Here is a 27,704-nt window from a genome sequence, read left to right as displayed (position 1 = left end):
GTAAAGGTTAAGAAAGTAAAATATTGTTGATTATTGACATATCTTTTAAAATTGAGTTTTAGTACTATTTTATGTATCATCAGATAACACCTCCTGCAAGCTGAGCTATATATATCATACATGTCCAACTTTGAAAGGAAAGAGTGAGACAATGATGGATGTAAAGGCGTACTACGAATGTTCTAATTGATCCATAGACTCAACAGTATAAAGACACCGGATTGGCCGAGGTTATGTAGATCTTCAAGGAGGTAAAGTATCCATTATGTTTCATATATCATTGATGCGAGAGCCTTGTAATCTTCCTCGAAGGAGGATCAGCATATAGTAGATTTCTTCTTTGATCTCCATGAAATAAGAGAAGGGCCAAAGAATATTGAGAATCCAATGACTGATTTTCAAGAATCTGAGCAAGAGGCCTAATTTGAGTCACCAAAAGTAGTGAGTTTGAGATTAGATGAGGAAGGCTTTCTTGTGCCAAGAGTTTGAGATTAGAAACCATTGGAGTTGAAGTCGGTTTGCAAGCTTGTAAACCCATATCATTTAGTAACGCCTATGCATATTTTCTTTGTGCAAGAACAATCCCTCTGTGAGATCGGGCAACCTCCAAGCCAAGAAAAATATTGAAGTGCACCTAAATCTTTGATTTTAAACTTTTGACCCAAGCATCCCTTTTAGGGATGGAAGGGATAATTTACCTTTAAAATAATTATTTCAAATTAATAAATAGTTGTAAGTTGGAATTTTTGTCACTATATTCTAACAAAACTAAAAATTAACTTCTGTTGATAAAAATAATAAATAAATAAATAGTATATTATCTATCGTTAGTATTTTCATATGTAACCAAAAAAAACCCATCATTAATATCATTTACATCAAAATCATACTTAAAGCGTTAAAAAACTTTAACCCTTGTATAATTTAAATTAAGTACACATTTTATCTTTTAAATTCTTTTTGAGTTATTTAAATTTACTATTTTAAAATTAAATAAATTAATCAATTAAATTTGGACATTTTCAGTTAATTTTAACCCATTAAAAATAGTATTTTGAATGAGTATGTTAGAGAGTGTGTTCCTAATATTTATCTAGATAAAATAATTAACTCCAAAAATAATACACAATTCAAAATAAACAAATAAAATCATTATTATACCTAATTAGAATATAGAATTTTCTTCTTAAGTACTTGGATAAAGCAAGTACTTAAGAAGAAAAGTCTGGATCTTAATCAAACTTCTGATTTCCATGCAGTTGCTTGAGAATATAGAATTAGAAGCTAGTTTTATTTGTGCAGAAAAGATTAAGTCAGTTTGTGTATCACATCTCCCTTCTAGTGACCAACTAATCCACCTCATAATCAACGTCTCTTATTGCATGAAGCCTCCCCTAACAGGTAAATGAACGAGAGATGAGAAGTGTGATCATCATCTCCCTTACTGGTAGATGGAAGGAGCTGGTCTCATGGTGCAACTGCTCCACAAATATTGTCATCAATGTTGTATTTGCATTTATGTATTTTGCCTCTATGAGAGAGATAAGTCTTGACCCTCCACCAACTCCCTGACAACCACATCCCGAGGTCAGGGTAAGACCCTAGCTACCTCCATGGCAGACCAACTTCAACTCCTCACACGATCTGTATACCAAAACACGCAACGATTAATGGTCAACAAAAGTCCTGAACACATAATGATTTGTATGAAAGGGCCCCAATCTTCTGTCCTAGCCATTGTTGCAACATCAGCATCAACAGCCTATGCATCAACCTGAACAAGATAAACAACATCATGAGCAACATGAATAGGCTCAGTAACAACATCACCATGCTCTGCTATTGTTCTATCTTGTGCCTCTTAGCTTGGCTCTTCATGTGAAAGTGGTGGGTGGTACTCGCCCTGCCTGTGAACAATAGCCAACGTGCTCATCATCAATAATACACATGGAGCCATATCTAAAAGATACCAATTTAAAAATAGGCAAAAAAATTAACAAAAAAATAGCAATATTATAACAAATTATAATATCACAAAAAATAAAAATATAAGGTAAAAAAAATAACACTATGAAAAATTATATATTAAAAAATATAATAACATCACAAAATAAAAAATATAACACAAAAAGAATAACATTGTAACAAATTATAATATTAAAAAAGTATAATTTCGCAAAAATAAAAATATAACAAAACATAAAAAAATAACATTATAACAATCTATAGTATTAAAAGATTACAATATCACAAAAAATATATAATATAAGGTAAAAAAAATAGCATAATACTAATATTGCAAAATACATCATTATAATCTTTGAAATATATTTAAATTTATTAATAGTATAAAAAAAATGTTAACCAAATGTTGTATTTTCGCAAATGCAAAATGGAAATGTATTTCTATGGTATCTATTCAAAACGAAAATGTATTTATATTTTGAATGGATGTAACATAAATGCATTTCGGCTTCACCAAGCAACAATAAAAAAAAAAAAAAAGGAAATCTGAAAGACAATAATGGAGGAACTTACCTCCAATGGTAGCTTATCTCTCCGATAGGTCTCTCGGTGACAATACATGGCGAGGCTCGACGATGAAGAGAAAGAAAAGATGAGAGTAAGAGAAAGAGTGGGGGCTGGGCAAATTATATATTTGAGGATGTTGGGTGGGGTAGGGGAAAAGGAAGGAGTAGGGAATAAAATAGTAATTTCATTCTTTTAAAGCAGGGTGCCAATAGAAAAAAATAAAACAAAAATCCCCAATTTTGTTTGAGCACAACTATTTTCACCTCCGCATTCCTTCTTTCCACCTCGTTCTTTTTTCAAAAACTTGGAAAAGGACACTTTTGTCCTTCCTCTTTTTTCAATACTCCTTTTCTCTTCCCAACACAATGAAAACACATCTTTGTCAAACAAGATACACAATAGAAACACAAGATCTTATTTCTGTTTCCACCTTTCATATATAATGAAAACACGATTCTGTTATGCATTTTAGTCAATGGAATTGCATTTTCATCAAGAGTATTTTAAAAATCACAAAAACCAAACAAAAAAATGGAATAAGAAAAAAGAGCAGAAAGCAGGATGAGAATAGCAAAGCCCTTTAGTTTTTGGGGAAGAACGCAAGCCCACGTTATTGTCCAAACCATGTATTCCAGAACATTCTGGCTTGACAATTTAATGTCACCAGCACCAACAAGTTCCCTCCTTTCATGAAGGTCGTTTAAATGTTTTTTTTTTTTCTTAATTACCGTCGGAGTTATGCTTCTTAACAAGTATATCTGGGCGTTCAGACGTTCACGAATCAAGCCTATTTTAATTTTAGTTTGCCAATGCAACAAGAGTTACAACAAAAAATTTAACCGTTGAAATTAACTTGATGCACAAATTCGAGACTGGATGAATAAAAGTACAATATTTTATTTAATTGGTTAAAATTTTCAAAAATAAATTCAGTGTATTTTTATCTCAGAACTCGTGTTTGATAAAAAAGTATTATTACCCCCATCTCACCCCGTCTTATTCTTCAGTTGTTTAAATATAATACACATAAATTAAAAAATATTTAATGAAAATAAATTTTTTGTCGTTCATATTATTTACATTAAAATCATATAGTATATCGTTAAAAGATTTAAGTTTAATAATATTGTATTTATATTTTACAATCTAAAATGATTTTATATTATCATCAATAACAAATTTTTATTATTAACTTCTAATGTATTTTTTAAAAAGTTAGCAAGTATCTTATTGTTTGTGATTAAACGACTAATTATTCGGACATGAAACATGCTAACGACACTCTCACTCTACTTGTAATTGGCTATTTTAAAAATAAAATTATCAATTTTAATAAAGTTTTATCTAGATCAGGAGAGATAATTATTAAATGATAAGATGATCTACCAAAACCAATAATTTTTATCAAATTTTAATCAAAAGTATATTAAGAGTGTTTCAGATACTATTGCTAGAATTTCTCATCCGTGCATAGTTGTTTTTTCTCAACATTTTAACGCACTTGCATTTTTACCTTTAAATTTATTATTTTAAAATAAAAGACATTTAAATCTTTTTTTTTTATCTCAATCTTCAAAACATTTTTTATAAAAATTATAATAATATAGTAAAAAATCATTTATGATTTAAACTAAAATGAGAAAAATAGCAAAAAAGATTAAAAATTTAATAAAATTTATAATCATAATATGACGCCAAATATTGAAAATTTTTAATTTCAAATAATATTTAATTAAAATAACATCTAATTATTTAATTAATCTATTTTAGACATAAGAGTATTTAATAAAAATTCAAATAAATTTTAAAATTTCATAGTAAAAATCTATATAACTAATTTTAACCTTTTCAAATAATATAATTTTAATTTATAAGTTTTATTCACCACGTGTGTCGAAGGGAGGTTCAAATATTCAAAATATCTGGATAAACGGTCTCAACTGATTCCTAAAAGGCTAAAACACTCCAGGAGAGCTTAACCCCAATTTTTAGGTTGCAAAAAATCCGGTGCAAGATTATGCAGTAAACTGATTAACTAACTGCTTTCAGATCCATAAAAGGATAACAGACAAAAACTACTTTCAAACGAAGCACCGGTTTTCCTTTCTGTTGCTGCACTAAAACACTATTTGCTAATTTTGGATTTGAACGAAAACAAATATTTACATCATGCTTCTGCAGATATGAAAGTAAAATGAACTCAATATTGAAAATTTGAGGATATTTCATTCAATTTTTTAAATCCTACCCTTTCCTTTTTCTCCATCTAACCCCTCATTTTTATGTCTTTTCCAAACTAAATAGACCCTGAAGCACAGGATAATCCAAAGAGGTTCAGAACACAAGCCAAAGAAATTTCAAATTTGCCATGAAATTTCACTTTCCATCATTCCATTCCATGCTACTACTCTTGTCTTCTCTCGTCTCGTTCCCACTGTACACTATCCAATATTATTATTCCCTAAAAATAAAAATTAAAAAGGAAAACAGCTTCCTTCTTTTTTTTTTTTCTCTCTTCCCTCCCTTGATCGAAGTTCTTAATAAACCTCATTTTGTGAAAACACTAAATAGGTCATAATAATTACGAATCCACCCTGCTAATCCCAATTCGCTTCACCGACACGTTCCTAAACCCTTCCATCATTTCCATACCCTGAAAACACATCATCCCATTCTTCTGCTGCTCCATGTAACTCCTCACCTCCTTCCTTATCATCTCATGCATCACCGCCATAAACTCTCCACTCAAATTCAACGCTCCCAATCCAACCTCCGCCGGAACCGGTGCCGGAGCCGCAACGGTATTCACCGGCATCACCGGCACCGTAGTTGCGCGATTTGAAATTTCCGCCGACTCCACACCGGGAAGAGACAGCGACAGCGAAGTCGCGGGTCCGGCATCGTCGGCATCGTCTTGCGACGACGCCGTTTCAACAATCGGCCGAACCGGCACGGGGCGAAACACGTGCGAAGGAGAGACCGAGACCACGCCGGGAGCGCTGGACTCGCTGAAATCGGATCCGGAGGGGCTTCCGGGAGGAGGCACCGCCGCGCCGGCGCTGAAGGATCGCTTGAGCGGCCTCGGACTCACGGCGACGGCTTCATCACCCGCCATCATGAAGGACGCGCACTTGCGTTTTAGGGTTGAGTTCCAGTGATTCTTGATGGCGTTATCGGTGCGGCCCGAGAGGAGGCGCGCAATGGTGGCCCACTTGTTACCAAACCGGGCATGGGCCCGAATAATGGTCTCGTCCTCTTCCGGTGTGAAGGCCCGGTGCTCGACCTGGGGCGACAGCTGGTTGCACCACCGAAGCCTGCATGACTTCCCAGACCGGCCCGGAATGGACCTGCTGATGAGCGACCAGTTTCTGGGCCCGTGCCGCTCCACAAGCTTCTGAAGGGCCTCGTCCTCCTCCGGGCTCCACGGGCCCTTGATCCGGTCCATGTCCTTTCGGGCCACGGCTATCATGATAATACTATTATTATGCGATGGTTGATGAAATTGATGGTTGTGTTGATGAAATTGAAGAAGGGAATGAGGGAGGGAGGAAGGAAGGGAAGGGTCTGTGTTTGTGTTTGCGGTTGTTGGTGAGTTATTTTGTGGTGGAGCATTGGGTCGTTCGAGCGTGCTTGCGTTTCCTTATATCTGCCAGGGATAGGGGGTAAGGGAACCGGTTAACGTGGTTTCGCTTTTGCAGGTTTCAGCGTCGGTTGGAGTGATGATGGTACCGGTTGTATCTGGGAAGCGGTTGCCTCTGGAGTTGGGATACAGCTGTAATTGGACACGCGTCGCTTCTTAGGTTGCTCCCTTTACACAAGTCATCTCTACTTCCTCCTCTCATTTATCCTTTACAAAATAGATATAAATATGTTAGGGGTTTTGTAGGCCGTAGATCATCAATATCCGTAAAAATAAATAAATAATGTAACAGTTAATACGTTAAAATTGGAAAATATTGTCTGTTCATGGAATAGTCTTCTTTTTTTATAGTATTTTTTTAATTACTCTGTTGAATGCCTCTTCATGCAAAACAGCGCGTCCTCTGCACACGCAACGCTCCACTTAATTATAGTAGCCTCCAATTTTGAAATTCACTTTTGACTATGTTTTTTTCTTTTCTTTTTCTGGACGAGTTGGCTATAGGTAAGAGATACAGTAAATTTTGTAACTAATTAGAATGAAATTCTAATTCTGATAGTAAAATAATATAAAAATATCTAATGAATTGCATCCAATTTATTTTTTTATTTAAAGATAGACAGATTTTAGATGTAATTTTAAGTGTTTTTAATTAATATTAAAGTTTTGTTTCAGTAAATATCTTAACATTTAATGTAAATTTTTATTATTCAAATAATCAAATCAAAACTTTAAATTGGATCACACAACACTAAAATTTTAAGAATTTGTTTTGGCTTATAGAGAGGAAAGAAAACGTGAAATTGAGGTGTTTGGTGACGAGCGAGGGGATGTGCCGATGTGGACGTGAATAGAACAGTTGTGGAAGTTAACTAATGTGGACAAAGAAAACGCCGAGAACCAGAAATCTGAGGTTAAAATATTAATATTTTAGAGGGGAAAAGATAGAACGAAAAACGGAAAGTAGGAAAAAAAAAAGAGAGAGAGAGAGAGATAACGATGATAACGGTTGGGTGATGATAGCTGAGGTTCCTTGCTTGCTTGAGTTTGACTGAGGACTATTCCAGGCTGTATAGCATTTCGTGTGGGATATTTTGTTTCCCTTCAAGTTTGGTCCTTTTCTAAGGGAAAAAAATAGGGTGAAAAGGGCCCCAAACATGCCGTGGTGGCACAAAACGACAAGCTCGATCGCCGAATTTGAGCGCGAATCATTACTGCTTTCCTGTCAGTCCAGCCTGTATTCTTTACCTGCCTCCATCGCCTTCCCTCCACACACACCTGTCGGTCACTTCTTCTCATCTTCCTTACCAATATAATCCTCCTTATGCTTACATTACATTACATTTAAAACGCGAATTATTCACTGTTTATGTGTCATGTGTCAGTTACAATACACCAATAATAAAGTACTAGTAGTAGTATTAAATGATAATTAGTTAATTGGATTAGGGGATGTATAATTAAAGTAAGGTATAGGGAAAGGGCGAGAGAGAAAGTTGTCGGGTAGGATGGGGGTATGTTACTCACCATTCAAATGCCAAAGATATGATCAACAGATCCGTATCCAACCCCTTTCTGTTACTTTTACTTGTACCTCTTACCTATTGCTCCTGTCTCCATGTATTATAATATTTTTCATCTTTATTATACTTTACTTTTTTATCATATATAATTATTTGTTATAAGAAATTATGTTTCAAATAAAATTATTATTGATTGTAAAATTTTTCTTTTAATTACTTTAATATATTCACATATTTAAAATTTAAATTTAAAAATTCTAATTAAGTTCAGGTCTGTTAATTTATATACTTGATAGATTGATCTCCACTATACTATATTATTATTCTTAACTTCTTCTTAATTCGAAATCCGGATAGTCATATCCACACATGATAACATGAACAACCGTGATGTTATTATAATATCATTATAATTCCAGATACGATGTAGACATTCTGACATAACTATTTATAAATCAATTCTTCAAATTTGGCAAAGTAATTAGCATATATCAGAGTGTTGCGTCAATGTGTAATGTACGCAATAATCGTAGGATTTATTTATAAAGCATGATTAACAACATGTCTGTCGCTTGGAGGTTCACAAACTAGGATTAGTAGAATATGAGAAAATGTGTTTCTTGTCGCCAAAATACAACAAATGTTTTTGAATGAAGAAATAGTTATATTACAAGCTCAAGCGAATTTTACTTAAAATACTATATGTGTCGTCATGTTGCCATTTTAAATTGTGAAAACAAAAACAAAAACTTTTACCTAACTATCATATTAAATAAATAATCTTATAATCTTTTCTACGGGGATGCATCGTTGAAATATATATTTTTATAAAATATGTGGATAGATATTTACAGTAGCGGACAGCAAAATGAAAGTGATGTGTATAATTACAGTAAGCATCATTTTGAATTGGCATTTTCTGTATTGAGTGAAGGGAAACCGTAACGATAGAAGTGCTTTTATGAGACGGGGTTTCGAAAAGAAAATTTTCGATGGCGTAGCATTTTTCCCAAAACATGAAAAGGGATACGGAGAATTGTACTTTTGCACTATCGAAACCGTTGGGCCGAGACAGCTGTAATGTAATTATTAAGAGGACCGTGTGATTCACGCCTTTTCAACAACAAAAACAAAATGGATATTAACAGGTGCTAAACTAACTACTTAGGATTATCTATATATATATATATATATATATATATATATATATATATATATATAAATAAAAATAAAACTAACTGCTTAGGAGAAAAGATGGAGGTGACATAAAAAAATCAGTTAAGTCACTGAATTTTTGTCTGGATAATTCAGAAAATTAATAAAATACTAACAAATTCGATTAAAAATCAGTTAAATAAGTTAAAAAGCGGTTTAAATTAGTAAGAATTAAATAAGAGTAGCTGTAAAAAATCAGTTTAAAAGTAATTTTGTATTAAAAAATTCTTTTATTTTCTATTTTTAAAAATTTTATTCTTTTATTTTTAAAAAAATCAAAACTAATGTAATATTATTTTAATTTTACTATGAAATTTTTATCCTATAAAATATGTAATATAATTTCATATTAATTTAAAATTTCACGTTATTTAATTTTTATAACCACACTAATTTATTATGTGATTTTAAAATATAGAATTTTTTACTGCAAAATATATAATTAGATTATTACCAATTAAACCTGATTAGATTATAATAGAATTAATAAATTGCTTAAATTATCAAATTTAAAGACATTGATCTATTGTTTATTTCATACTGCAGAATTTTTTTAAAAAAAAAATATTCCTACTGTAATTGAATAAGCTATTATAAATTATAAAATATTTTTTTCTAAATATTCAACGTAACTGGATATTTAAAATTGAATTAAACTAATAATAAAACTAGAAAAATTTCACATTAGTTGGTTAGGCATCCGATGATTTTTGTCTGTGGATATAAATCATATTCAATATATATATATATATATATATATATATATATATATATATATATATATATATATATATATATATATATATCTTTGATTAATCAATTTTAATAATTTAAAATGATAACATTAGTACTTTTAAATCTCGTAAAATATATTTAACGCGTTTACTTTCAATTCAATAAATAATTTTATTCTAATTTTTAATTAGTGTTTTATTTTGTATAATATTTTTAACTAGAAAAGGCATCATTAAATGTCTAAACAATCCTTTCCATTCATATCAGCACTCCAGCAATCACGTGATTGAGTGGCCTCGTCACGTGACCAGACGTCGCGCGCAAAGTAGACACACGTGGCATTTGCTCCCCTTGAAGCGGCAACACAAACTTGGGTCCAGTGGTGAATTACCAAAGTGCCCCTTGTGGCGTTGCGATTTTATCAAGTCTAAAACCGTTGAATCTGGAGATGTGTTGTCGATTCATCGTTGTCTTGGTTTTAGTGGAAAACGAAACGGTCTAATACCGGACGATCATGACGTACGGATGCTGAATAATTTCGTTTCAGGGCTCCCTCTCTCACATCACGTGATGCATCATCGCCAAGGTTGAATCATGTTCCTCGTCCTTATTTGTAATATTTTTTTTTTCAAATTTTTTATTTGGATGAAAAATAAATAACTAATATAGATAATAATTAATTCTTTTATTTTATTAAAGATGAAATAAAAACGTTCATTTTAAAAATAAAAAAATTATCTTGTTTAAATTTGAATTTTTTCTACATCTTCTTATAACTAAATAAGAGTTAAATACATTTTTCATGATTTTCTTATGTGAATTTATAGTGATGACAGTATTATAAACACGAAATTACAACTAAAGGTTTGAAGAAGTTAAACGAAATAGTTTTTAAATGTATAAGTTAATTTTAATTTAATTTTATTTCATTTTTTTCACGCAAATGTTGATTTACAGGTTTAGTAAAATATGGCCCGGATGAATAAGTATTTGTTGGAATAAGTATAAGTTGTTAATATAATTAGAGAGAACATAAGATTAAACTATTTTCATATAACATGAAAATTTTAATTTTATCATTCTTTTAAAATACAAAATTTTATTATCCTACTTTGTAATATGATAAGTTATTCAAAATAAAACTCAAATATTAAATATGTCATTATTTGATATTTATTAATTAACTTATTTGTTATTTTTATCAAATATTTTTAATTAACTTAGCTAATTTATAAGTTTTATTTAATTTTTAATTCCTAATTTATAACTTATAAGTTTTCAATCAGTTTATGGGTCAAGTTTATCCAACATAATAGATGATTTATAAGTTACTGGATAACTTATTGAAATGAGCTAAAAAGACATCATAAGGCATAAACTATTTTCATAAATTAAAAAAATAAATTATTTTCATAATTGACTCTAAAAATGGTAAGAAGAAAAGAATATCAAATATATAATATAATGATAAAAGAATGATAGTTGATATGATTAAAAGAGAATTTTTTTTTGTTAGTTGTGACTTGTGAGGATAGTATGTAAACTGTACATCTAAAGAAAATAAGAAAAAAAAAATATATTAAGAATGTTTAATTGAGAGAGTGAGAAAAAAATATTAAAAATGTCTAATTGAGAGAGTGAGAAAAATATTTAAAAAATATAAATTTTGTATTCTAATTTATAATATAAGGATAAATATTATCAAGCAAATAAAACAAATGTAGCATTAGTATATTTAACTTTACGCAAGAAAAAATAATTATAACAAAATTATAGATTTGTAAATTGAAGGAATAAGAAAGCCAATATTTTTAAGAGTGAATTACATTATTCTATCTTGAGATGATGTGCAAATACTAAACTGCATTCCCTTCGTATTTTAAAGCACATATTTCTTTCTTTTGACCTATTCGAGTAACTGACACTTAAATTTTTCGTTAAATTTCAATAACTATCGCTAAAAAAAATCATTAACAAATATTCTTCGCACAACCGGCTCACGAAAGATGCAAGTCCTACATTATCTTCCCTTTTTTTTTTTTGTTAAAATCCTCACTCTTCTCTCTTAACATTGTTATAGTAATACACATTTAAAATTTTATTTTTTATTATTGTTATATATATATATATATATATATATATATATATATATATATATATATAATATTTTATAACTTATATTATAATTTCTAGAGTTGATTAAATTTTAGTCTCTAAACAAAATATGGACCGACTGGTTAAAGTCTTTAATCTTTTATGCTGTCATAATTTCTAGTCTTTGTCAGTAGAATGTGTCGTTTAATGATGATATGGCGGACTCTAAGATTATCACATGTAATTTTTTAATTATTTAATGCATTTCAATTTTTGGTGGTTAAAAACAACCAAAAATTACTTGGGTATCTATTTGATTTGCATTAAAGGTATTCTCACAGCTAAAAAATTGCCAGAAATTGCTATTTAAGAATTTCAAACACAGAACAATGGCCTCAAAACCAAATTTACCTAGCACGCAACAAAAGCTATTAATCGAAGTTGATTTACTTTCTTTTGTTCAGGTGAAACACGAACTAAATTAATAATAAAACCAAACTATTGTGTAGATTTCTACCTCGAAACATTATTATGCATATCTTCTTCGTCACTTGAATCCAACTATGCAACATTCGAGGCTCAATTTCTTTTGCTAACAAAAACTAACAAAGTAATAATTAATATTTATCGATAAAAAGAAACATTCTTGTGGCATTTGTGTCTTTTAGGTTAAGCTCAATTACTTGCAAATTTGATTTTGGATTTTTGTTATTGGTTGCTTCAATTGTCTTGTTTTTAGTTTTAGGATTCTATAATATTAGGAAAGGCTACGCATGTGGATTATTGCAAAGTCTGGTTCAACACTCTCAAGGGATCAATTTTTAGCTATCTTCCTCTTATGGTGGCGTCGATCTAGACCTCGTCTAGGCAATTGTTTTCACAGAGCATGACGGTCGATGGAGAGCGTGATGGTTGTAGTTGATAGAGAGCGCGATAATGGCCTATTGTAATTCATGTAAGCTCCATTGGAGCTTGTAGGTCTAGGATCTTCTTCATCAATGAATTCCTTTGCTTCTTGAAAGATGAATAGCAGCGAAATGGAGAAGAAAGAGAGAGAGGAAACGCCACTTCAAGGAGAAGATGAGTCTAGAAGAAGCTCATCACCATAGGAGGCCATGGATAAGAGCTTGGAGGAAGAAGGAGATGAATGAAAGAAGAGGAAGAGAAGAGCACGAAATTTTATGCTCTAAAAGAGCTTTGAAATCCGAAGTTTAATTTTCAAATGATCAAAGTTGAAAAATGCACACATGACCTCTATTTATAGCCTAAGTGTCACACAAAATTGGAAGGAAATTTGAATTTCAATTTGTGGAGCCAAACTTTGGAGCCAAAATTTCACTAATTATGATTAGTGAATTTTAGTTATGGTTTAGCCCACTAATCCAAGATCAATTCCAAGATTCTCCACTAAGTGTGTTTAAGTGTCATGAGGCATGTAAAGCATGAATGACATGCACAAAGTGTGACTATATGATGTGGCAATGGGGTGTAGTAAGCAAATGCTCACCCCCCCTCTAAAATTTAATTGGATTGAGCTTCTACCAATTCAATTAAATTGATTTCCCAATACACACATCAAATATTCACTTAGTGCTTGTGAAATTACAAAATTACCCCTAATACAAAAACTAGTCTAGGTGCCCTAAAATACAAGGGCTGAAAAATCCTATATTTCTAAGGTACCCTACCTATATTATGGAGCCCTAAATACAAGGACCAAATATAATGAATCCTAGTCTAATATGTACAAAGATAATTAGATCCAACCTTGGCCCATGAGCTCAGAAATCTACCCTGAGGTTCATGAGAACCCTAGGGCCTTCTTCAGCAGCTCTAGCCCAATCCTCTTGGAACCTCTTGCTCATGGCTCTAGTGACTGGTCCCTTCCTAGGAAGGTTTGCATCATCCCCCCCCCCCCCTTGAAGAGGATTTGACCTCAAATCTGTTAGTTCCTCCTCCTCAATATCAGCTCCACCTGCAAAAGGAATTAAATCATAAATGTTAAAAGTGGTGCTGACTCCATACTCTTCTGGGAGGTCCAACCTAAAGGCATTGTTATTGATCCTCTCCAAAACCTGAAAAGGTCCATCCCCTCTAGGGCTAAGCTTGGATTTCCTTTTAGTAGGGAATCTATCCTTCCTAAGATGGAGCCAAACCTAGTCACCCTCATTAAGAACTAGCTCTTTTCTTCCTCTATTGCCTTTAGTTGAATACACCTTTGTTTGGTTCTCTATTTGGCTCTTAACCCTCTCATGCAATTTCTTTACAAACTCTGACCTAGATTCCCCTTTTTTATGTATAAAAGAAGTGTCCAGTGGGAGGGGAATGAGGTCTAACGGTGTTAGGGGATTAAACCCCTACAACCTCATATGGGGACTGCTTGGTGGTTCTATGAACCCCCCTGTTGTAGGCAAATTCTACATAAGGAAGATACTCATCCCAAGACTTATGGTTGCCTTTCAGAAGAGCCCTTAAAAGGGTGGATAAAGACCTATTTACTACCTCTGTTTGCCCATCAGTTTGTGGATGACAAGTGATAGAGAAAAGAAGTTTAGTTCCTAGCTTAGCCCATAAGGTTTTCCAGAAGTGGCTAAGGAACTTAGCATCTTTATCTGACACAATGGTCCTAGGCAAACCTTGAAGTCTCACAACTTCCCTGAAAAAGAGTTTTGAGATGTGGGAAGCATCATCCACCTTGTGGCATGGTATAAAGTGTGTCATCTTACTAAACCTATCCACCACCACAAAGATAGAGTCTACACCTCTTTGGGTTCTAGGAAGCCCAAGGACAAAGTCCATACTAATGTCTACCTAAGGTGCAGAGGGTAAGGGTGTGTATAGCCCATGAGGCATCACCCTAGACTTGGCTTGTAAACAAGCCACACACCTAGTGCAATGCTTATGGACATCTTTCTTCATATGGGGCCAATAAAACTTTTCTTTGAGTAAGACAAGGGTCTTGTCTATCCCAAAGTGGCCCATGAGCCCACCCTCATGGCTCTCTTTCACAAGTAATTTCCTAATGGATCCTTGGGGTATGCAAAGCTTTCCCTCTTTGAACAGATACCCCTCAGCCAAATAGAATCCATCTTGGGCCTTTTTCCCACAACTCTCATAAATGGGAGAGAAATGTTCATCTAAAGCATACAAGTCTCTAATATTATCAAATCCTAAAATTTGAGCTCCTATGGAGCAAAACAATGTGTGTCTCCTAGAGAGGGCATTAACTATCACATTTGTTTTTCCCTTTTTGTATTTGATAACATATGGAAATTGCTCTAGGTACTCTACCCATTTTGCATGCCTTTTGTTTAACTTGCTTTGCCCTCTAATGTACTTAAGTGATTGATGATCACTATGAATGACAAATTCCTTGGAAACAAGGTAATGTTCCTAAGTTTGGAGGGCTCTTATTAAGGCATAAAGCTCTTTATCATAGGTAGGGTAGTTGAGGGTGGCACTATGAAGTTTTTCACTAAAAAAAGCAATAGGGTGCCCACCTTGTAACAATACAGCTCCAACTCCAACTCCAGAGGCATCACATTCTAGTTCAAAAGTTTTAGAAAAGTCAGGAAGAGTTAGAACAGGTGCCTTAGTAAGCTTTTCTTTGAGCCAAGCAAAGGTTTGCTCTTGTTTTTCACCCCAGGTAAATGTCACATTCTTCTTCACCAGCTCATTGAGAGGTGATGCAATTATAGAGAAATTAGGAACGAACCTTCTATAGAAGCTTGCAAACCCATGGAAGCTGCTAATATCTCCCACACTTTTTGGGGTGAGCCATTCTTGGATGGCCTTGATTTTCTCAAGTTTCACTTGGACCCCATTTCTACCAACTACAAACCCTAAGAAAACTATATTATCTACACAAAAAGTACACTTCTCTATATTTGCATAGAGGGTGTTTTTCCTAAGGACTGAAAGAACTTGCCTGAGATGTCCTAAGTGATCATCTAGGCTCCTACTGTACACTAAAATATCATCAAAATAAACAACTACAAATCTACCTATGAAATCCCTTAAGAAATGATGCATAAGCCTCATAAAGGTGCTTGGTGCATTAGTGAGCCCAAAAGGCATCACTAGCCATTCATACAAACCAAACTTGGTCTTGAAAGCGGTTTTCCACTCATCACCCTTTTTCATCTTGATTTGGTGATAACCACTTTTAAGATCAATTTTTGAAAAAATATTGGCACTATGCAACTCATCAAGCAAATCATCAAGTCTAGGAATAGGGTGCCTATACTTTACAGTGATGTTGTTGTTGACCCTGCAATCTGTGCACATTCTCCATGTACCATCCTTTTTGGGCACCAACAACACTGGCACAACAAATTGGCTTAGGCTTTCTTGGACCCAGCCCTTCTCCAACAATTCTTTAACCTGAGACTCTATCTCCTTAGTCTCCTGAGGGTTAGTCCTATAGGCTGGCCTATTAGGAAGGCTTGCTCCTGGGACTAAATCTATTTGGTGTTCTATTCCCCTTAAAAAAGGTAGCCCAGGGGGGTATCTCTTTGGGAAATATATCACCAAATTCATGTAAGAGTTCTTGGACCTTTGGGGGTAAGGTCTCAAATGTAGGAATTGTGGCAGTGCTAAGGGATGTTTCCCTTGATAAGAGAAGGTAGAAAGATTGTTTAAGAAGGAGTGCTCTTTTAATATCACCTTATGTTGAAAAATGATTTTCCTTCTTAACAATCTTCTTGGAGGAATCCTTTTCCTATTTTTCCTTCCCCTTGGCCTTTGAAGACAAGGCCTTACTATCCTTCTTTTTCTTTTGTTTTTCTAGTTTTTCTTCCTCAACCCTCTTATCTTTCATATTTAGTTGATCTTTGGTCACCTGTGAAGGTGTTTGAGGATGCAACACAAATTTAGAGCCAAGGTGGGTAAGGGTAATCTCATTAGTTAGGCCATTGTAAATGATCTTCCTATCAAATTGCCACGGCCTTCCTAAAAGAATATGTCCTGCCTCAATGGGAACTATATCACAATTAACTTAATCCTTATATGTCTCAATGGAGAAAGGTACCTTCACTTATTGGTTAACTATCATTTCCCCTTGCTCATTGAGCCATTAAAGTTTATAAGGTTTTGGGTGGGGAATGATAGTGAGGTTCAACTTGGAAACTAATCTTGTGCTACAACAATTGCAACAAGATCCACTATCCACAATGAGAGAATAAGTTTTATCTAAAATTTTGCATCTTGTATGAAATATGTTCTCTCTTTGGGATTGAGATAGATCACAAGATTGACCTCCAAGGATCCTTCTAACCATTAAGAGGTCACCTTCTTCATGGAGGTAGACTTCCTCACTAGACTCTTCACCCCTTCCTTCATCTTCACTTCCACTAGAGGAAGGGAAAGAAGTAGTCTTCTCTTGACTACTATAAATGTCTTGATTCCTCATGATCATGGTTTTCTTTGTGGGGCATTGAGAGGCAATGTGACCTCTCCCAAGACATTTGAAGCATTTAATGTTGCTAGTCTTTTCTTGGAAACTAGTTTTGGGGGTGTATTTCTCTATGGTCTTACCCTTATCTTCCTTGGGTTTTGAAGGTGCAGCCCCCAAAATTCCATGGGCTTGGTCCTTCTGATCGAGGCCGTACCCGAATGAAATAAACATGAAAATGCAGTAACTAGGAAGTGATCCTAGGTCGTTTCCCAACGAGCAGTGACAAGCCAAATGTTCATAATATACTTGCAGTAATAGTAACGATGGGGGGGGGGGGTTTGTTTGTTTTGTGATTAAAGAGCAGAACAAGTAAACTGGAATACGAAACTACTAATATTAAAAACGGGTTGTTTCCTCTGATTCAGAAGCCATTCTCTTATCCTGGGTTATGGAGAATTCGTCCCTAACAGTCAACCACTTAATCCAACCCTATTTCAATTTACTAAGCGAAAATCAACTTAGGGTTTTCAATACGTGATTAGGCACCACATACACTAGTTAGCCCTTCGTCCATTAAGCATGAACGCAAGTTAGGCTCAGAGGCAATTAATCGAACACGAAGCGTGCACTGATTAATATTCACGAATTTGGGATACTGGTGAAGGGAGAACTGCCAGGAAACCACATTACAAGCGAAACCTCAAAGAGAGTTGGGCTTCGTCCTCAAAAGGAAACAACACCAGAAAATCTAGCCTTCCATGGATTCAAACAGAAAACGCAATTGAAACATGAAGCAGAAACGTAAATGAACGGAAACGTAAATGAACAGAAACGTAAACGAACAGAAATGTAAAATGGAACAGAAACGTAAATGAGAGTAGAAGAAGAAGCAAGAATGAAATTGTAATTAGAAGCAGAAAACGTAAAATTGCATTACGAACTCAGAAGCATCAAAACAGAAAAAAACGAAAACCCTAAAACAAAGCTCTGAATAATGAATAGCATAACAGAATAGAATGCCCTACACGAATCCCAAGGCACCTATTTAAAAAGAGTCACTCAAAGTCACTGGGTCCTATTACAATACTCTGACCCCAAAACGAAATAAACATTGAACAACATAAAATAAAATTGCGAAATTTCCTAATTAGAAATTAACTAAGATAAGCGCTGCTTTATTTGCCCTCTTCAAGTCCACAACCAAAATCCGGATTAAGCCCAATGTTTCATTAATTCCTGAAATTAGATTAAAAACATCAAATTAGCTAAATGAGCCCAAATAATAAAACTGCCTAATTAATTGACAATTAAGACCAATAAATAATTAAAATGGTGCAAAAAGGGTTTAGAAAATAGAAGAAAATGATGGCACATCAAAACCCCCCATACTTAGCCTTTTGCACTCCTGGGCAAAATGAAACAAAGAACAAAATCCAAGGATATCAGAGGGAGACAAACAAAAACATTCACATATTTCTCAATGAACATCAGGGAATGAAAGGAATGGGTAACATAAGGAGATCCAAAAAGTCAAGACATTCATGAAAATCATCCAAGCAACCCAATCATGGCAAAATAGTTAATCAGCTCAAGAATGAAAAGTGATAAAGCCTCACAAGATATACACTCTATCTCTCAAGTGTCTAGGCTACTATTTACCCTCAAAGCACCCATGAAAGCAAACACCACATAAACTTGGCAAGATTCTAAAATTGACAATCAACCCATAAACACGAGCACATGAGGATCAAAAGGTCTTTTAAGGTTGTAATGGGGCCAAGGACAAGGTATGGAGAAATATGGAATAAGTGGCTAAATCCCAAAGGAATAGAGGAGCAAAGGGGAATAAGTGCATATTAAGAAAAAAATAAAAAGAAGTAAAGATAAAAATTAAACATGAAGAGTAGAACCAAGAGTTTCATCATTCTTGTGCCATTTAAGATCTTATTCACTCAACTTTATTGCTTTTCTTTTTCTTTTTTCGAATTTTTTTTTTTTTACTCTTTAGCCTTTGAGAAACAACATTTCATTCAGCATGCCCAACATTTAACCAATATACAATGTACATCAAGTATGGCCCAAAATACATCATGAAGCATAGCCAACAAAACAAGTTGTCCAATGAAACAAAAACCCCCCACACTTATTCCCAAAACAATTCCAAAGCTCCAAAATTCCTTAAGGATATGGTAATATCATGGTTTTTCACTTAAGGCTTGTAGTGAGCTTCAAAACAAGGAAAGGGACACAAGGCTCAAAAGGGCTATCAAAGGAATTAATTCAAGGTAAGTCCATTTGGCTAGAAGCTTATAAGAACAAAATTGCCTTAATCATTTCCAAATATGTATGTGAATTAGGACGCATCAACAAGAATCAAGCCAAGGCTATTGTGCAAGCAATCAATGGAGCAAAACACACCAAATGATTATAATGATGGATGGCTCAAATTCTCACAAAGGTAAAATCATCACTTTCAAATTGAGTTTTCAAAACTATCATGACATGTAGAGAAGAATCAAGGATTTCAAGTCACAAAATGTCAAGAACTTTTATTTTCAAAACAATTACCCATTTCTTGAACATATCCTATAATTCAAAGAAAAACATGCAAAGTCGTACGTGCACACAAAATTGACCCAAAATATTAAACTAAAAATCCGACGAAACTAACAACATTAACAAATTAACACAACTAACAAATTAACAAAACCAACAAAACTAGCAAAACCAAAGAACACTCCCCCCCCCCCCCCCATACTTAAACAACACATTGTCCTCAATGTAGCACAATTAAAAGATTAAAAACAATTAAATCATCAAAGAGAATCGGACAAGTGTAATAAAAGCAAAGAAGGAGATAGGAAAAGAAAAACTCCCTAAGTCATGGTGGAGGAAGAGTAGGGTGGAGTAAGGAAGTCTCTTCCACCACTACGTCCACTAAAGAAGGGTTCGTGAGGAATGGCTTAAGTCGATGTCCGTTGACCTTGAAGCTCTTGTTTGTGGAGTCGCTTTTGATCTCAACTGTACCATAAGGAAAAACATTAGTAACAACAAAAGGACCAATCCACTTAGACCTCAACTTACCACTCATGAGTCCAAGCCTAGAATTATACAATAACACTTTTTGCCCAACCACGAAGTCTTTTTTAACTATCATGCTATCATGGAACTTCTTGGTCTTTTCTTTGTAGAACTTGGCATTCTCGTAGGCTTCTAGGCGGATTTCATCTAACTCACTCAGTTGCAACTTCCTTTCCTCGCCAGCTTGATCCATAGAGAAGTTGCAAGTCTTCACTGCCTAGTATGCTTTGTGCTCAATTTCCACTGGAAGATGACATGCCTTTCCAAAGACAACCCGATAAGGAGACATTCCTATGGGTGCTTTGTAGGCAGTCCGATGTGCCCAGAGAGCATCATCAAGCCTGGTACTCCAATCTTTCCTGCTTGGTTGCACAATCTTCTCTAGAATTCTCTTGATTTCCCTGTTAGAAATTTCTGCCTGTCCATTAGTTTGGGGGTGGTATGGTGTGGATACCCTGTGTACCACCCCGTACTTTTTAAGCAAGGCATGCCTTGTCCTGTTGCAAAAATGGGTTCCTTGATCACTAACAATTGCTTTAGGTACTCCAAACCTGCAAAACAAATTAGACCTGACAAAGTCTGCGACAACTTTAGCATCATTAGTTCTAGTGGGCTTGGCTTCCACCCATTTTGAAACATAATCAACTGCAAGGAGAATGTAAACATAACCAAAAGAGACAGGAAAAGGACCCATGAAATCTATACCTCAGACGTCAAACACCTCACAGAATAGCATAGGTTGCTGAGGCATTTGTTGTCGCCATGTAAGTGTATTTCCTGCTCTCTGACACTGCTCACAAGTGCTGCAGATCTTCCACGCATCTTTAAAGATGGTGGGCCAATAAAAACCACAATCAAGCACTTTGCGAGCTGTCCTTTGAACACCAAGATGACCTCCCGGTGCGGAAGAATGACAGAACTGCAGGACTGAGTCAGTCTCATGATCTGGAATGCACCGTCTAATGACCTGATCACTGCACAATTTCCACAAGTAGAGGTCATCCCAAATAAAATGCTTAGGATCACTTTTAATCTTATCTTTTTGGGCCTTAGATGCTAAGGGAGGAAAAACAGAGGCAACTAAATAATTGACAATGTTAGCAAACCAGGGAGTAGAAAGAGAGTCAGAAATACTATACAATATATACAAATGATCATCCGGGAAATCATCCCGAATAGGTGAATCTGCATCAGAGACACGTTCGATCCGACTCAAATGATCAGCAACTAGATTTTGTGCTCCGCTCCTATCACGGATCTCCAAGTCAAACTCTTGGAGCCAGAGCATCCATCGGATCAACCTAGGCTTAGAATCAGCCTTCTTCAACAAGTACTTTAGAGCTGCATGGTCAGTATAAACAATAATGCGAGTACCAAGGAAATAAGATCGAAATTTTTCAAGAGCAAAAACTATGGCTAGAAGCTCTTTCTCAGTAGTAGTATAATTTGCTTGGGCAACATCTAAAGTCCTAGAAGCATAATATATCACCCTGGGCAATTTATCAATTTTCTGAGCAAGGACAGCCCCCAATGCATAATTTGATGCATCACACATAAGCTCAAAAGGGGTTGTCCAATCGGGTGCCTGGATGATGGGGGTGGTAGTCAACGCTCTTTTGAGGCAATCAAAAGCCTCTTTGCATCTGTCATTAAAGTCAAACTCCACCTCCTTTTGCAACAAGTTGGACAGTGGAAGGGCTACTTTGCTAAAATCCCTTATAAAGCGCCTGTAGAATCCTGCATGACCAAGAAAAGATCGCACCTCTCGCACACAAGAGGGGTAAGGCAATTGTGAAATAACAGAAATTTTTGCAGGATCTACTTCAATACCCTTATTGGAAATAATGTGGCCTAAAACTATACCTTGCTCAACCATAAAATGACATTTTTCAAAATTTAGAACAAGGTTAGTTTCAATGCATCTATTCAAAACTTTTTCCAAACTATTCAAACAACCATCAAAAGAGGATCCATATACAGTGAAATCATCCATAAACACCTCTATGCAATTTTCTAAAAAATCACTGAAAATACTAATCATGCACCGCTAGAAGGTACCAGGGGCATTGCACAGGCCGAAAGGCATCCTCCTATAAGCAAAAGTGCCGAAGGGGCAGGTGAATGTGGTCTTTTCCTGATCCTCAGGAGCAATAGTAATTTGCATATAACCAGAAAAATCATCAAGGAAACAGTAGTGGGATTTACCTGCCAGGCGTTCAAGCATCTGGTCAATGAATGGCAGGGGAAAATGGTCCTTTTTGGTAACCTGGTTCAGCCTCCTATAGTCAATGCAGACTCTCCAACTGTTCTGCACCCGAGTAGGAATCAACTCCTCCTTCTCATTTCTGATCACTGTGAGGCCAGTCTTCTTCGGGACTACCTGGACGGGACTCACCCATTGGCTATCGGAGATAGGATAAATGATTCCAGCTTGCAAAAGCTTGGTTATCTCCTTCTTTACTACATCAAGAATCACCGGGTTGAGTCTTCTCTGTGGTTGTCTTACTGGTTTAGCTCCATCCTCTAAATTTATTCGATGCATACATGTGGATGGGCTAATACCAGGAATGTCCGCCAGGGTCCAGCCTATAGCCTTCTTATGCTTCTTGAGAACTGACAACAACTTCTCCTCTTGCTCATCAGCAAGGGAGGCAGATATAATCACTGGAAAACTCTTGCTATCATCCAAGTAAGCGTATTTTAAACTTGATGGCAGAGGCTTCAATTCTGGTGTGGTCGGCTGGACAATGGTAGAAGGAGATGGTTTCTCAGCCTTTACCTCATAAAGAAAGTCAGAGGTATGTGTAATTCCTGAAACATGGTTAGTCCTATCTGACTCTATAAAATCAATCTCAAGAGGTAAAACACCACCACCAGGCATGCAATCAATATCACTCTCAGATTCACTCTCAGCATCAAATTCAGACATATGATCAACTACAATTTCAGACTCAATGCATGAAGAGTGAGAGGCATGCAGATTAGAATAAAGATCAGTCATGTATTCATCAACAACATGGTCAATTATTTCAGCACGAAATACAGAAAGATCTTCATATGGGTATTTCATAGCATCCAGAATATTAAAATGAACAGTTATGTCACCAAATTCCATAGACAGTGTGCCTGCACAAACATCTATCTTAGTTCTAGCAGTTTTCATAAAGGGTCTTCCTAGAATGATGGGAACTGATCCTTGAGAAAATCCATCTTCCATATTCAAAATATAAAAATCAACAGGGAAAATCAGTTCACCAACTCTAACTAAGACATCTTCTATGAAACCAACAGGGTAGGCAACACTTCTATTAGCTAAATGAATTACCACATCAGTTGACTGCAAGGGGCCTAGAGATAGAGAATTAAAAATAGACAGAGGCATAACACTAACAGAAGCTCCTAAATCTAGCATGGCATTGTCAAACTTATTATTCCCTATGATACAAGGTATGCTAAATGTACCTGGATCTTTGCATTTTTCAGGAATTTGAGGAACAGATTTACCAATCAATGCGGAGACATTTCTGCCCATGCTAATTCGTTCACTTCCTTTAAGCTTCCGCTTATTAGTGCACAGCTCCTTCAAGAATTTGGCATATCTTGGAATTTGCTTTATTGCATCCAACAGAGGTATGTTTACCTCTACTTTTCTAAACGTTTCCAAGATCTCTTTCTCTGCCTCTTCCATTTTTTTGTTGGAAACTGCTCTTGGAGGGAATGGAAGAGGGGGAATGTGCTGCTTCTGCAAATCAGAATTACCTGTGGAAGAAGATTCACCTGCACAGAAATTGTTAGGTAAATTTTTGTCATCACCTTTTTCTGGAATAGAGTGAAGTTTGGCAGGTTCATTTGCAGATGAGGAAGGTGCTACGGGTTGAGGTCCTTGACACTGCTTTCCCGACCTCAATGAAATGGCACTGACATTTTTGGGATTTTGGACAGCTTGAGAAGGCAGCTTGTCAGAATTCTGGGACTGTTGTTGATTCAATTGGGTAGCTAATTGTCCCATCTGATTGGTTAAGCTCTGAATGGAGGCTCTAGTCTCTTGCTGAAACTGCATGTTCTGCATAGTCATTTGCCTCACAAGTTCTTCGAGGGAAGGTTGTGGAGGGGCCTCAACTGTTGGCTGTTTCTGGGGTTGTTGTTGTTGTTGGATTGGTGGAGGAATGTATGGTCTGCTTGGGCCAGCAGCATTTTGGAAGGAAGGAGTAGGCTGTTGTTGTTGTTGCTGAGGGCTGGACCATCTGAGGTTAGGGTGATTCCTCCATTCAGGGTTGTATCTGTTGTTGGAAAGGTCATAATTGTTCTGCTGTGGTTGATTTTGCTGCTGAGGTTGAGGAGGTCTATTGTAAATATTTGCAGCATAAGCTTCAGGCTGCTCAATTGCTCCAGGTTGCTGCATGGAAGGGCAAAGGTCTGTATGGTGGTCAGCAGAGGAGCACAAACCACAAACCCTTGCAACAGGTACAGATTTCTGATTCAAGGCCAGCTGGGTTACCAAGTTAACCAATGCATCCAGTTTGCCTTCAAGCTTCTTAGTTTCAGATGATGCAGATGGGTTTGTAGCTACCTCATGCACTCCTCTAATGACTATGGCATCATTTCTGGCGCTAAACTGCTGGGAGTTGGAAGCCATCTTCTCAATTAAATTTCTGGCTTCAGCAGGAGTCATGTCTCCAAGGGCTCCACCACTGGCAGCATCTATCATACTTCTCTCCATATTACTGAGTCCTTCATAAAAATATTGGAGAAGAAGCTGTTCTGAAATCTGATGGTGGGGGCAACTGGCACATAGTTTCTTAAATCTCTCCCAGTACTCATACAGGCTCTCTCCACTTAGTTGTCTAATACCTGAGATATCCTTCCTGATGGCTGTGGTCCTGGAAGCAGGGAAAATTTTTTCTAAGAATACTCTCTTAAGGTCATCCCAACTCGTGATGGACCTTGGAGCAAGGTAATACAGCCAGTCCTTTGCCACTCCCTCTAATGAATGAGGAAAAGCCTTTAGAAATATGTGATCCTCTTGGACATCTGGGGGTTTCATGGTGGAGCAGACAATGTGAAATTCTTTCAAATGTTTGTGCGGGTCTTCACCTGCAAGGCCATGAAACTTTGGAAGCAAATGAATCAATCCAGTTTTAAGAACATATGGGACATCCTCATCAGGGTATTGGATGCACAAGCTTTCGTAGGTGAAATCAGGTGCATCCATTTCCCTTAGAATCCTCTCACGGGGTGGAGGTTGTGCCATGTTCTCAGAATGTGCAAAATCAGAATGCTCAAAATTATAATGCTCAAGATCAGGATGTTCAAAATCACCAATAACAGAATGCACAGATTCACCAGTAATGGAATGCTCAGAATGATCAAAAGGTATAAAATGATGCCTAACTAATCTATGAAATGTCCTATCTATCTCAGGATCAAAGGGTTGTAAGTCAGATGGATTGCCTCTAGTCATACACTACATTCAGCATGCACACAACTAGTTGCCTTGTCGTGTAAATAAAGGTGTAGGTTTGAACTAAAGCTACCCTCAAATGATATCCAAATGACTTGAAATTTTGTGAGCAACCTTATAAAATGATGAGAAGATAGCACAAAAAATTTCAGACAAAAATTCAAAGTCTAACTATGAAAGCTAAAAATGGTAAGTTAAGAAAAATAAGTGAATAAAACTTGAAAAATAAAAAACTTTTGACAGAATCGCTTTTTTTGGACGATGGAGACCTCAGCCGGCTTATGGCCAGCAGCCATGGCGTAGGAAATTTTTTTCTACCCCAAATGCATATATAATAATTGCGATTCTGATAACCGGAGCAAAAGTTATGGTCGTTTGAAGTTTTGACAAACACAAAATTTGCTAGTTTTTTGGAACTTTCAAATCTGACCAAACTAAAGGCTCTAGCTATTTTTCCCACAAAATATGGATTAAAAGAAGTTACCACAAAAAAATTCAGCCAAAAATAACAACCCTAGCTACTAAAACAAAAAATCTCAAATAATTCAGCATGGGTGGTCGCTAAAATCCGTTTCTAATTGATTTCTACTACTACTCTGTTTTTGCCGCAAGCTGATTTCTACTACTACTCTGTTTTCAAGCACAATCTTCATAGCAAAACACACAAGGCTGAAACAGGGGAAACACTTAATGGGAAAACTGAAACAGAACACACATTAAACAAAATACCAGGACACTAAACAACACTAACACACATACTAACACAATACTAACAATTAAACATAAAACACGAAAGGATTAAACACACAACACTAGCTATCTATTATGAACCTTTGGACACTGCTCCCCGGCAACGGCGCCAAATTTGATCGAGGCCGTACCCGAATCAAATAAACATGAAAATGCAGTAACTAGGAAGTGATCGTAGGTCGTTTCCCAACGAGCAGAGACAAGCCAAATGTTCATAATATACTTGCAGTAACAGTAACGATGGGGGGGGGGGTTTGTTTGTTTTGTGATTAAAGAGCAGAACAAGTAAACTGGAATACGAAACTACTAATATTAAAAACGGGTTGTTTCCTCTGATTCAGAAGCCATTCTCTTATCCTGGGTTATGGAGAATTCGTTCCTAACAGTCAACCACTTAATCCAACCCTATTTCAATTTACTAAGCGAAAATCAACTTAGGGTTTTCAATATGTGATTAGGCACCACATACACTAGTTAGCCCTTCGTCCATTAAGCATGAACGCAAGTTAGGCTCAGAGGCAATTAATCGAACACGAAGCGTGCACTGATTAATATTCACGAATTTGGGATACTGGTGAAGGGAGAACTGCCAGGAAACCACATTACAAGCGAAACCTCAAAGAGAGTTGGGCTTCGTCCTCAAAAGGAAACAACACCAGAAAATCTAGCCTTCCATGGATTCAAAAAGAAAACACAATTGAAACATGAAGCAGAAACGTAAATGAACGGAAACGTAAATGAACAGAAACGTAAACGAACAGAAATGTGAAATGGAACAGAAACGTAAATGAGAGTAGAAGAAGAAGCAAGAACGAAATTGTAATTAGAAGCAGATAACGTAAAATTGCATTACGAACTCAGAAGCATCAAAACAGAAAAAAACGAAAACCCTAAAACAAAGCTCTGAATAATGAATAGCATAACAGAATAGAATGCCCTACACGAATCCCAAGGCAGCTATTTAAAAAGAGTCACTCAAAGTCACTGGGTCCTATTACAATACTCTGACCCCAAAACGAAATAAACACTGAACAACATAAAATAAAATTGCGAAATTTCCTAATTAGAAATTAACTAAGATAAGCGCTGCTTTATTTGCCCTCTTCAAGTCCACAACCAAAATCCGGATTAAGCCCAATGTTTCATTAATTCCTGAAATTAGATTAAAAACATCAAATTAGCTAAATGAGCCCAAATAATAAAATTGCCTAATTAATTGACAATTAAGACCAATCAATAATTAAAATGGTGCAAAAAGGGTTTAGAAAATAGAAGAAA

General features: G+C 35.6%; 1 protein-coding gene and 1 non-coding gene across 2 annotated transcripts; one reads left to right on the top strand and one right to left on the bottom strand.

Annotated features, from left to right (window-relative positions):
* Window positions 1–4,658: 4,658 nt before the first annotated feature.
* Window positions 4,659–6,494, bottom strand: LOC100806145 (transcription factor MYB44). The gene has a single exon (XM_003524613.5). The coding sequence runs from the start codon at window positions 5,999–6,001 to the stop codon at window positions 5,114–5,116; it is 888 nt and encodes a 295-aa protein (XP_003524661.1). The 5' UTR covers window positions 6,002–6,494; the 3' UTR covers window positions 4,659–5,113.
* Window positions 6,495–24,981: 18,487 nt separating this feature from the next.
* On the top strand, window positions 24,982–25,088 carry LOC113001781 (small nucleolar RNA R71). The gene has a single exon (XR_003267267.1). It is a non-coding gene; the product is annotated as a small nucleolar RNA R71 (small nucleolar RNA).
* The last annotated feature ends 2,616 nt before the right edge of the window (window positions 25,089–27,704 follow it).

Source organism: Glycine max, chromosome 5 (genome assembly GCF_000004515.6).
Source record: "Glycine max cultivar Williams 82 chromosome 5, Glycine_max_v4.0, whole genome shotgun sequence".
NCBI classification, from domain to species: Eukaryota; Viridiplantae; Streptophyta; class Magnoliopsida; order Fabales; family Fabaceae; genus Glycine; species Glycine max.
Note: the sequence above shows the minus strand (reverse complement) of the source record. Positions and strands in the feature narration are given on the sequence as shown.

Excerpts from the sequence above, each read along its gene's own strand:
- LOC100806145 (XM_003524613.5), bottom strand. The coding sequence starts at position 6,001 with ATGATAGCCGTGGCCCGAAAGGACATGGACCGGATCAAGGGCCCGTGG.